Source organism: Miscanthus floridulus, chromosome 15 (genome assembly GCF_019320115.1).
Source record: "Miscanthus floridulus cultivar M001 chromosome 15, ASM1932011v1, whole genome shotgun sequence".
NCBI lineage: Eukaryota > Viridiplantae > Streptophyta > Magnoliopsida > Poales > Poaceae > Miscanthus > Miscanthus floridulus.
The window spans coordinates 6,748,536-6,761,999 of record NC_089594.1 but is presented as its reverse complement, the minus strand read 5'-3'; the positions used below and the strand labels follow the sequence as shown (position 1 = coordinate 6,761,999).

General features: G+C 45.0%; 1 protein-coding gene across 1 annotated transcript; it reads left to right on the top strand.

Annotated features, from left to right (window-relative positions):
• Nucleotides 1-214: 214 nt before the first annotated feature.
• Nucleotides 215-12,102, top strand: LOC136509189 (uncharacterized). Its single transcript, XM_066504016.1, has 3 exons — nt 215-335; nt 9,482-11,273; nt 11,357-12,102. Exons 2-3 carry the CDS (start codon nt 9,546-9,548, stop codon nt 11,963-11,965), a joined length of 2,337 nt encoding a protein of 778 aa, XP_066360113.1. The 5' UTR covers nt 215-335; nt 9,482-9,545; the 3' UTR covers nt 11,966-12,102.
• Nucleotides 12,103-13,464: the final 1,362 nt, after the last annotated feature.

The window sequence follows — 13,464 nt, the reverse complement described above, 5'->3', positions numbered from 1 at the left end:
GATGTAAACATCTGGGTTCTGGAAGCCATTGAAAAAGGCCAAACAGATTCAGAGGAAAATACCAAGAAAATACAACCCTCAAGTCTTCGATGGCGATTCGAAGGCATAAATCACAAAACAATAATATCAAGTGAAAATAAAATCCCAGTGACGATTGAAAAATATGCGAAAATTCCAACTCTCCTAGTCCACAAGAAGCGAAGTAGTGTCCGTTAAGAACCCCCACTACTACAACGCAGAAGTCTTCGAAGAAGCGCTGCTTTTTAGCTGGATGCCTGGCGACGGAGCAGAGCAGAGGAGGGCGCGGAATATCACGTATTCACGTACACCGCAAGGTAATCCGCTACAACAGAGTTTATATATATCAATTTTTTTTTATTTCTAAAGCTGTGTCATCACAGTTCATTTTCTGATGTGGAGCTTCATATAGTATGGACCTCGAATTTATCGAAGTCAAATTTGATGATCCATAAGTAACTGGATGCTTGTGTACTTGTCTCTTTGTTCTGTTAGTACAGCTCAATACATGTTCAAAGCATCATATGTTCCTACGTACCCAGCTTACCCGCGCGTTACCATTCTTGCTAGCCAAACACGGTAGGAAATGCAACACCTCAAGGAGCTGTTTGGAAGGCATGTTTTAAGACCAATACCCCTGTAAATTACAGACCCTAATGATTATTTTTTGAGGAAACGACCCTAATTATTTTCCAAGGCAACCTCTGAAATTTTGTTTGGATGAATGGTTATAGCACACAAATTTTACAACCGGTTTGGCATAATATCGTTGGGGAAAAAAAATAATCACCTGAGGAGGTCTGTAAAATAAAACGACAATTGTTCCCTCAAAAAAAAACGACAATTGTAGAGGGCCACCTCGTCCGCGTGGGCGTCGACGAGACCTTAGCGGTGGTGCTTATGGCGATCACACCGGTGCTATTGCAGAGCTCATCGGCCAAATTCTCCTCCGCCGAGGCTATTCTGGCTTCGATCAATCCGTAGTTCCGCACCGCAACTGCCCCAAACTCAACCAACCCCGCCCTCTCACATCTCAATCTCCCCCATGGCCGTTGCTTTCGTCCTTGGATCCTCAATCCTCGATCCATGGCACCACCTCGTCCACAACTTCCTCTGTTGTCATCGTCCTTGGATCCTCAATCCATGCAGCCATGAAGGCAATCGAAAAGTTGGGGACCCCCTCATGATCTCTTCACGGACACAGCCTCTGGTAATCTGAAATTTCTTCAGTTTTGTATCTGACTTTTCAAAGCTCTAAATACTTGGTACATATAAAATTCAGACAGCTTTCAAAATCAAATATGAGATGATTTGTGGATCAAATCAGGCACAAGGTAAGCAGCGCTGCAAAATTTCGTTTCAGAGTTGGGGACTTGGGGTGTTCGGTTGCTTAGAAGTGAAAATCTCTATCTCTGACATACTTTGCTGAAATATTTGAAGTAGCCACAAAACCTGAGAGATGTTACAGGGGAAAAAGTTTGCAGAGTTTTTTTTTTGTGCAGAAGAAATACAGGTGGAAGCTAAAATTATGTTAGAACCGTCCCCGGCTCCTCCGGCCGGTGCCCCCAGGTTCTGTGGAGCCGGCCCGGCCCATCAGCCGGTGCCGCTCCCCCTAGGTCCACTGAGCCACAACATATCAAGGCCTTGGGCCTTACTCAATCCAAAAGATGGATCTAGAAGTGGGTCTCCGTGATGGTGATAGGATCTAGACGGCTAGAAGGGGGTGGATGAATAGCCTATAAAAATTATCTACAAAATCACAAGTTCACTAGAACAATATGGTTAGTACAACAAATGATCCTAACTAGCTTCTACTTTGCTCTAGCTCTATTTCACACAAGCAAGCCCCTAATCAATTCTAGTAGCTTAGTCTCTAGATTGTGTCACACAACAAACAAGCTACAACTAGCTAAAGCTACTGACAAAACCAACTAAAACTAATTACAACTACACTACTACTACTACTACTCTAGCTAGTCAAGCAACTGCCACACAAACAAGATAGCTATAAATGTAAATGCAAAAGTGATAGATAGCAAACCACACGGGGCAGCAAGTGAACACAAGATATATCCCTGAGGTTTAGTTGCTTGCCGGCAACCTATGTCCTCGTTGTGGCGTAATTTGGCGGTTCACCCGCCAATTGGCCTCACACGCCAAGCCGCCCACCGCATGGGCACTGCAAGAACCACACAAGAAGTGAACTCCAACTATCCACGATTCCACTAGAGTTGCTCTTTGCGAATCTCCCCGCAGGGAATGAGCACAAGAACCCCTTTTACAATCAATCTATTGGAGCCGGCAACAATCACCAAAGCCGCTCAACGATCATCCAATCCACCGGTCCAGCTAGGTGACAAATCACAAAGAGTAACAAGAGATCAATCAGCCCAAGTAGCTCAACTAGTGCCACAACATGCAAGATCACGATGCTAATGCACTAAAGGCTCTCCGGTCTCACCCAAAAGAAGAATCAAAGAATGCAAGTGAGTGGAGTGTGTTTCTCAGCTATCAAGAGGTATGCACAAGTGTATATGGGGTGCCAAGAGGGTCGCCAAGGCCGGCAACACCATCTATTTATATCAACACAAGCAATCCCACCATTACCCTCTTGATGGGGTTGCTGTGTGGGCACCAGACATGTTCGTTGCAACCTGGGTGCCCGCACCGGACACGTTCGGTGAGGCCCAATAGCTACTTCCAACGTTCCAAAAACTAGCCATTTGGACGCTTGGTGCGCCACCGGTTATGGCACTAGACACGTTCGATGCGTGTTAGAATTGAACGCCCGATTTAAAGTTGACTGAAACCCCTGTCTAATGCGGTGTTCGGTGCCACACCAGACACGTCTGTTGAGTATTGCGTCTGAAAACCACAATTACATTGTCTTTGGAGTCCCCGTCCAGTGCCACCTGTTCAGTGTACACCGGCCGGATCCCAATGTACTCGGCTGAAACAAGTGCATCATCAAAATCACATCCTCTGTGTCAGGTGCACCATGTCTAGTGCATGTTGAACAGTAGCACCGAGAGCACACAAACATCTCTTTGCAAGTGCGTCAACTCTCATATGTTTTGTCAAATGCATGTTGGAGCCAAGTTGGCATTTTCAAAGTGTTTTTTATAAACATTTTCAGCTTGCTCTCCATTGTGACACTAGGCCCTAAATGCACATGCGTAGAGCTCTAACACCGAGTGGCACTAGATGACCGAATTGTCCAATGAGAGGTCCCCCTCTTAAAAAGTACGACCATCTATCCTAAATTCAATTATGCACTCTATTGCGTCTTGACCGTCAAAATAAAATGCCCTAGTTTATACCTTTGCCTTGAGCCCTTGCATTTTTTTTCTATTTCTTCTTTTCCAAGAATTGAGCACTTATCTCCATTTGTGGCCATCACCATCACCATCACCATGTGTGCCATCCTTGCTCAACCTTGGATGTAGACCTAACCTATCTCATACACAACACTAGAGTAAAGGTTAGTGCCACTTGGTTGTCTCAATTATCCAAAACCAAACATAGGGCTTGACTCCCGGACCGCTCCCTACTATCTTCACTATCGAGATTTTGGCCAAAGTTGCCGCGGGTCTTGTTCCTTCCGCTACACGGTGGCGGCCACACTATAAACGTGATAAGTATGGTCTCTCAAGACTACAAGCCCCTTCGATGTACAATAATGGTGCGCAAGCACCAAGTGGTAAGAGACATGTAAATCTCACTAAACACTCGACATAAACCTTAGAGCAAGCACATAAGCGGTGGTCTAACTAGCTAGCCTAAGCACTTCGCATTGCACCTACACTAACAACCAAGTGATTCACTAAGCACTATGGAGAGAACTAGAGTGGTGCTTGAACTCCCTTGGTATGGTTTCCCAACTCTCACACACTTCAACTGGCCAGTTGGGGTGGTATAATATAGCCCCACCATAGCCATTGCTGACCGTTGAAACAGTGTAGGTCTCTGGTGCTCTGGTCTGGTGCATTGTGCAACACCCATTTGACTCTATTTCTTTGCGTGTCTTCATTCAGGCTTCTTCCATCTTGTGTCTTGAACTTTTGCATATACATATAGATCTTTAACATTGCTCCTAATCTCTTGCTTGAAGTGTTGATCATCTGGATTACCATATTACCGAAGTCCAAGCCCACTTTGCATCCTTTGAACTTGAAAGGATCAAGATGCCCAAGAAGGAGGGAGGGGGTGAATTGGGCTATTCTAAAATTTCTTGCGAGAAATAAACCCTACACTAGCCCATTTCACCCCTTGTGCCTAAGTTGTGTTCTATTGTTCTACCGCACATAAGTTTTGCACCCTAAGTTCCAATCCTACTCTAGCATAGCAATTCTAGGAATGTAAAGACATGAATGAATTGCTCAAATGTAAATGCTCAAAGCAAAGGAGAGGGAGAGGGGCACGGCGATGTTTTGCCGAGGTATCGGAGAGTCACCACTCCCCACTAGTCCTCGTTGGAGCACTCGTGCAAGGGTGTAGCTCCCCCTTGATCCGCGCAAGGACCAATTGCTCTCTACGGGCCGATTCTTTGTCTCTCTGACGCGGTGAATCGTCCACAACCACTCACACCATGAGTTGGGTCATCCACAAGCTCCACCGGATGATCACCAAGCTCCCAATCACCACCGAACCCTCTAGGTGATGGTGATCACCAAGAGTAACAAGCAAAAACTCTCACTTGACCATGACAAGCCTAATGAGAAGGTGGATGCACACTCGCTACTCCCTATGCACTAATGAGATCCTTAATCTTAGATTATCAAATCTCAATCACCTCACTAGGCTCATGCTCTCTCTTACACATCAATATATTTTCTCACCTGAACAAATAGGCAAGAGAGCCTCCGTAGACGAGTTGGACAAAAAAAAAAAACCCCCTTCTCAGCGTATGCAACGGACGCAGTTTAAAGTGCCATCGGATGCGTCCAGTGCGTTAAAACCGGCTGCAGACAGTTACACAGCGAGCTGAAGCACTGGACTCTGACCTGCGTCCGTTGCCAACCATAGGACGCGTCCTATGCACAATTTTCGCTTTCTGGACCTTACTGTACTCGCATCTGACTTGACCACACACGTGTCTGATGGTAACCTTCTCAGCGTCCGATGGTCGACAGCTACTGCTGTGCTGATTGACCATGCATTGAACACGTCTACAGTAACACATGCGCGTCCAGTGCAACACTCTGAGCCTGGCTGCACTCCTCCAATACTGACTGGACTCGGCTACAGTAGCCACTGCGCGTCCAGTGCTATTTCATGCCAGCGTCCAGTGCATCAAATGAGGCACCAATCAACTCCGAATTGAAAGCTTTCGAATGCGAAGTTTGTTCCGCTTGATCTTCGAGCCTTTCCTAAGCCACATATTAAGTTTGACAAGTGTGCATCACATCTAAACCATTAGACTCACCTAGATCAAGCTACCTATTCATGTCCCCCTTTATAGTATGGTTAAAGAAAAAAACAAAGTCCTAAACTAATCTAAGTGTCCTTTTCAACATCAATCAGCACTTAGAACTAGTCCGTCCTTAACCTTGTCGTTCATCCTTTTAAAACCGAAACGAATTCTATCGTAAGAGCAAGAAAACCATTGACCGCCATTATCGTGACCTAACTCAAATTGCCTCTGCAAAACACACGTTAGTCACAATAATCTTATGTTGTCATTAATCACCGAAACTCACTAGGGGCCTAGATGCTTTCAGAACTATATCCAAAAATACTAGTAAACAATGTTAGTCCAAATGGTCAAGTTGATCATCAAACACTACAATCCAAATTGGGTCCATTTTTCTTAGAATCTCACCCTTTTTTGTGTTTGTTGACAACACGGCCAAAGCAAGCAAATTATAGAAAAAAAATTAAAATGCAATAATCTACAAGCTAGGATGCAATGCAAAGGCAAGATCATATGATGCCAAAAGATATCACTTGAAGGAAGTAAATGGTACTCATCTTGCCTTTGCCATTTGTCCCCCTGTGTGGTATTATGGACTTAAGCCTACCCCACCCTAACTCTATAATCCACTTCCGCCCTTTCTTGGACGATCTCCCAAAATAGGATTGTCTTCCATTTTTTTCATTACAAACTCCCCCTAACCAAAACCACTTGTACCAATTGAATACTATTTGTATGCTTGTAAATTTTCAAATTGTGATTTTGGTATTGGTTATGGGTTAGGCTTGCTTTTGGTTGTTCAAATTTCCCCCCTTTGGAATCAAACACCGAAAGGAAGACATTAATAGAACAAGGGATAAATGTTGTGACCCTTTATATGCGGATTGGTATTGATCACAAAACTTGACTCTCCATTACATAGACTAAGCTCCCTCTAAGTGTTTGCATACATATGGTGGATGACAAAGCTCATATGCATAACCGGCAAATTAATGCACAAGGAAGTTTAATCGATATAACAATTAATAAAAAGATACCAAATTAAATAACAAACATAATGACATCGATCAATGGATACCACATGTAGAATTCCAATTGGATTGATACCATTTGAAGACATGATGCTTATCTCTGGGGACTCCATTTTTCTTGCAATGAGACTACTACACACATGATAATCTTAAAGCAATCATTAATTTCAAACTTTACAACTTAGAATAACCTCCCCCTAGCTAATATTTGTGTATACAAGCATAGAATACTTGTAGGAGACATGCACATAGACTTTTAAGGTCAAAATACCACTTGCAAGATGACACCACTTGAATGTGAGAATCATTTTGGGGGTTAAGTCATCTACATTTTGGACTTTGACACATATAAGATAAGCTAATTTGAAATGAGTTACGTGCCGTGCTCCTAAGCAATGTAAACCATGTAGGTTTGCCAAGGGTAAGAGTGAATAAATAGAGCAACCCTACCATATAAGTTACCTAGTGTATGCATGACAAGAATTTAAACGTGCATCGGCACACGATTGCCGATGCCTGACGAGACTAAAACATAGGGATATGTTAAGTCCCTAGGTGACAAGTTCCTGACCGAAGGACCCCCGACCGAGATCCCTCTAGGATCATTCGGGGGCTCGGGGGATATACCCTGGGTACACTCGCACATATCCTTCGGCGAAGAACAAAGTTTAAAATAGTGGGCTATAGCGTCACTATAGCTGCAGGAGAGGCTCGCCGCTAAGCTATTCATATTTTTGCCGCTATGACAATTTTCACCGCTATTTACTGCTATAGCGCCGCTATTGCACTACAACAGTGACAATTTAATTAGTATTTCATACTTATCGGTTATCATTTGCTACTAATTTGGTATTTTACACAATTAAACTTTCATGAGCCATGTTCTAATGTCATATTGGTATTTAGTAATGTTATCTAGACTCGTGGAACCTTAGAAACATATTTGTGTTCATCAAATTTCATATTTGCCATGTTTTTCTGCACCAATTAATGGTGTTTTTCATGTTTTTTTTATAAAAACACTATCTGTCATAGCGCCGCTGTAGCTGCATAGCTGCTGAAAAAAAAGTTATCTCTATTTTCAATAGCCCGCTATTTTAAACTTTGGCGAAGAATCGGCCGAAACTCGAGCACACCATCATTGGCCTTTGCTCGGGACTCGGGGGCTTTCCTGAGCTCCAGGCTCTTGCTCGATGGTAGCCTAAGCTTGATCCTTAGATCCTCCTTCAGTCCGAGCCAAGGGCTGGACTAGGACCCTGTGCCCCGAGCAACCGAGGCTCGGGGCTGTTCAGCAAAACCACCTTGGCCAACGGGGGCGGCGTTGTCGCCCACTCCTCCGACAAGGTCACGCGTGCGGCGTGACACAAAGGGACAAATCCCTCCACCGACTCTGGGGGCTTAGGGGCTCCTAGTGGGCACGCTCGTCAGCCCCTCAAGCTGGACGCCTTCGCCACCAAGGAAGCCTCGAGAAGGCTCACCTTGTGGAGGCCAGTCCAAGCTGACAGCCCCGGATGGTCAGAGCGACAGGACAGAGCAGCTGGACGTTGCCCAAGGCCTCTCTGACTCCACGACAACGCCGAGGTTCATCCGCGCCGCAACAGCACCCTCTTGGACTCCGGCGCATGTAGACCATAGACTTGACCCCAAACTGCCTTTTACCCTGACTTACCTCAGAATATAAGGGGAGGTTTGATCTTAGAGAGGGGAGGACGAATTGCAGACAACTACATTCGATCGTCCTTTCGACTAAAAACTTTGCACCAAGAGCATACTCCTCCCCACCGTGTTCTTCCCCTTCGACGGGGGAAGCGACCTCATTGCCGATGAGCCATAGGATAGCACTGAGCGATCCCCCTCCAAATCTCTCTCACACTTCTTGTTGTAACACCCCGTTTCGGGTACTCTAGAATACAAGAACCACTACTGCTGGCGTAGGGCTCCGATAGCTTGAACCAGGATACATCGACGTGTCTTCTCTGTGTTCTTGAGTCCACCCGAGCCACCAGAGGCCCACACTCAGTGACACTCAACGAACAACAATGCTTGCCGCGGTTACCGACCCGCGACAATGCCTTTCTTGTAAACAATTTTGTATTGAAGAGCAAGCAATTTGGTGAAAACCTTATGTTCCTACACTATATGTAACCTTGCTCACTCAAGTGCACAAGACCCTTTTGATGAGTGAAGATCGTGAACTCTCCAAGCTATAGGTATAGGAATGCCATTGCTCCACAACGAGAAGAATGGCCATACGCCCTTTTTCATATGTAGATGGAACGAGGTCCGAATGACTGTTTACTAACAAAGCCGAGAGGATGTCCTTGCTGAAGCCCAAATTGGGAAGCATCTGTTTCGAGGCAGAATGGTTTGGAAAAATTTGGTATATGAACGATGCATAAGAAATATATGAATGATGCAAAACGTTGGTGGAGTGGAGTTGAAGCATGAATAGTTTTGCTTATTTTTTTTTAAGAATCTTCAGGCATTTCTTTGGTACCACGGTGGGAGATGAATCTCTCTTTATTATTAATAATAAATAGATACTCTTTCCCTTCTAAATTGTAAGTTGTCTAGTTTTTTAGATATATGTATACATAACCTATTTTTAGATGCATATAAGAAAAAGAGATATACCTAAAAGAATCCAAAACGACTTGTAATTTAGAACAGAAGGAGTAGATAGTTATGTGGGTAGATCGGTAATAAGGAGCAATTTGCTAGAAATTAAACACTCCTTTTTTTTATATATAATAAGCTCCTATGGGAAGTTTCGATTCTACGATGAAGTCATTCCAAAAGCAGTGATTAGATTGTTTTGCCTAGCTATACTAGCGGCATCATACAGTTCGATAAGTTTTCTAAGGTCATTTTTCATAGTGTTATTTTTAAAACTGCCACGTCATGAAAAGTGAAATGAAACACGGATAAAATATCAACCCTCAATACATAATTTTATTCTATTGTTTTATAGACATTTAATTTTATGACTCATATAAATCGGTTATATACGCTGTTGCAGTTATATACATCCTCGGACTTGATATATAGCCGCCGCCGGCTCATTGAATCAGGGCTCTACGATCATGAGTAATAATCCTAATTGTACTATCCTGTTGGGCAACTACGAAAAGGTACAGAGTATATCTCCTCACATGAAAGAGAAAATGTCCCGGGCGAGCGGGCTCATGTTGTTCAACGCCATCTTGATGGGAGTGGTGGTGGTTATAGGCGCCTACGCGCCGCGGTATCGCCGACATCCAGTGATCGGTGCAGCCTTTTTGGGAGCCACCGCTTTGTTCCTCCCCATCGTCTCCATTATTGTCACCACCACTAACAGTGTTCATGACCTTATCGAATATGCTCTCCAAGAAGTTTCGTGCTCTGATACGTTGCACCTCAGCCTAGTGTTTCTGTGGACAGGAGTTGTGGTAGTCATAGGTATCAATACAAGTGCAGTAGTTGCTGCTGATGCAAGAGAAGGTAGAAGCGTTGCCCCGCCTATTGTACTGTTGGTTAAAGCAAGCTGGAGTGCATACCTCACATTCTCAACACTTTACCCGACGACTACTCTTGTTCAGCTATTTGTTATTATGTTTGCTAAACTTCTCTTCAAGTACGCCGCGTTTTACATGGCGCGGCGATCTTTTGCACTCGGACGCAGTCCTCGTCTGATCGCCGGCTACATGGCTCATCAGTTTCAGGTCCAGCAGCCGATGGTCGTCCATGAACATGATGATGAGGACACAGCAGCAGCTCCTCCCAGTCCCACCTGCCCTGCTCTTGTAGTTATAGGAGAGGATACAGTGCAGGTGGAGCAGCAGCCGCAAGGTTACAGCTTAAAACAACAAATGCCCAGCAATAACCAACATGGTGATAGAGATACGGCCGCGAGGAGGAGGGCAGACAGCAGGCTGGTGACACTGGACCGAGTTTGGGGGTTGGATGAGGACATGGACAGTCTCCATCAGACCTCAAAGCCGCAGGCACGGCGACCCAGAGATTTGTGTTTTTCATTCGCCTTGTTCAAACTACTACGATGTCGGTTCACAAAGTACACGGTTTCCGAGGCCGGCTTCATCAAAACCAGCAAGTTTTTCAGGGAGACATTGCTCCGGGGCGATGATTATGAGAGAGTGTTTGGGATAATTAGGGATGAGCTTTCTTTCATCAATGATTATTACTATTCATCCCTGCCAACCTACTATTCCCATCCTCTGCTTCCTGCCTTCGGCGTCGCTCTTTCACTCTGGAGCATCGGTAACTGTTTATATCTGGTTGTGGAAATGTCACAGTCACAGGGATCAATATACTCATACGTTCCTGGACAGATATACTGTTTCCTAACGTTGACAACGAACGGCTGTCAATATGATAGCAGCTTTTACGAATTGGTTACCTTCGGACGTTGGTATTTTGACGCAGTTCCATTATTCCTAGCCATTGCAGTGCTTGTGCTTGCAGAGACGAGAGAGATTGTTTCCTACATCTGTTCCAACTGGACTAAAGTAGCCCTCATTTGCCACCATGTCAATCAGGCTTGGTGGCAGCGATCCCGTGTTGTGCAGAAATGCATTGGCTCCCTGTTGAAGTATCGCAGATGCAAGCTGGTGAACAATTGGGACGACAGGATGAAACAGTGTTCAATGCTTGTGCTTCGCCGAAGGAAAATCCCACTTCTTCTACGCCGGCTCCTACGTTTACTAGACAGAGGGAAGAAGGTGAAGGTACCAAAGATTGTGAAGGCCGCCATCTTCGAAACACTCAAAGGAGAGAGCTTTACCACTGAGCAGGTCGACGATGGAGCTGTCTGGGTATGTACGATCTTCTTATTATTTGCGTTGCAGATTTTAATTTCAAGTCAAACAACTGTTTGAACTGTTTTATATATCTGCAGTGCATTCGACCACCGTCATCTCCGGTTCCTCTCTCACTATATGGTTGCAGTGGCAGACAACCAGGTTACACCATACTCGTCTGGCATATCGCCACAAGTGTGTTTGAGGTGAGCCAGCTCCCACAGCCGTCGGACCACAAGACTGTGGCCACTCACCTGTCACGCTACTGCGCGTACTTGGTGACCAGCCGCCCTGAGCTGCTCCCTGACGATGCTGAATGGTGTCGCAAGCTGTATGATCAGGTGAAGAAAGACGCCGACCGTCTCCTAGACAAGGTGCAGGGAGTAGACCTGTATTATTACCACGATCAGCTCATCCGAGTGCTGAGTGCAGACGACTCCATCCATGAGGTCCTTAGGAATGGCGCTAGGCTCGGGAAAGAACTGGTGGAGGACTCGGCCATGGGATGGGAGAAGCTGGCCCGCTTCTGGGTGGAGATGATCCTGTACGTCGCTCCATCGGAGAACTTGGAAGCGCATGCGGAGGCCATTTCGCAAGGCGGCGAGCTGATCACCCTCCTCTGGGCAATGCTCGCGCACGCCGGGATCACCGGTAGGCTAGACGTTGCTGCAGTCGCAGCTGCTGAAGAAGAAAGAGGGATTCGCTAACCGAACATGTAACTCTATCTACTGAAGAATTGTTGGGTGTGGTGGCACCTTTGGTTTTCCTTTTTCCACCCTTGGTATGTGCTATATATTATTTGCCTATCTATGTTAATTTGTCTTCCCGCCATACACCAAATTCGAGGGCTAGCTAGTTTCCCGCCATACACCCTTTATTTGTTGTCAGCACCCTTTATTTGCTTTCCTTTAAAGCAACACGTGCAGCGCACGTTTTCGAAAAAAAAAAAAACACTGACTGTTGTGATCTTTGGTTCCACATACTAATACCTTGCTGACAAAACTGGTTCTCATCGTGCGACCATTTAGTCCACAAACATATGGAAAACTATTCATGCACATACACTAATCTATCTGATCTAGATGCTTTTATCTTGCATTGTGAATGAACTATTTTCCAGGATGTTATTTGTGTTGGAACTCTTACCTCTGATATCTATGGCCAGAAAAATTAGGAAGGAGTCGTCAGAGCTAATTTTTGGGCTCACCGGATCCACAACAACTCACATAATTGGGAAGGTCATGGAAAGCTGGATGCATCAGAATGGCCAACGATCTTAGGAGCATGGCCCAACGTACCTGTTACTGGTGTGAGAATCTGGTGATGACCTGCTTGTTGCCGGATGACTTCACAGATTCTGCTCGCCACCAGTTGCAGCAAGGTTTTGCCTCGGCGCACTCCTTGCCGCCCTGACACCACGTTTCGTCACAGTAGGGCGGCGTGGTTGCGGCGAGGTGAGGGCGTTGGCCCTTTCGTCGTGGCAATGAGTGAGCGATGACCTCGTGTACAGGGCGCGTCTATGGTGAGATGCGCAGCAGGAGCGAGGCGAGGCGGCTTAATTTGACGACTTAGATCGCAGTATCCGTTTTGTTGCTTCGCGTTCGTCAGAAGCGGGGGCAGGTTGAGTGTCTCGAGGGAGCGGCGGAGGCAGTCGATTTGCGCGGTCGCGGAGGAAAGGTGAGCGGATCGAATTCGGATTGCAAGATGCACAGAGAGCAGGCGGCGCGTCCCTGTGGCGTCGAGGCGGTTTCGCATGCACGATTGACGGTGATTTTTTTTTTTTTTCCTTTCAGGCGAGGGGTCACGGGGGAGGGGGAGACCGGACTGGCGGGATTGATGGGAATTTTTTTTTCTGCCGGCTAGTCAAGGATCGCAGGGTCGTTTTAGTGTTATTGACAATTCGTATGTTTTAGTTGTACAGACAGAGATAGAGATTTAAGATTTAAAACTTTGTAATTTCAAATTTTATTTTTAAAATTTACAAACTTTATACTAGCATATTTAAAACTTTGTTTTTTAAACTTTGAATATTGTAATTTCAAATTTTACAATTTAAATTTAGGAACTTTTACTAGCATACATTAAACCTTTTACTTTAAGATATAGAACTTTGTAATTTTAAATTTTATTTTTAAAATTTGGAAAATTCATAATAGCACATTTAAAACTTTGTATTCCAAGCTTTAAAAACTTTGTAATTCCAAAC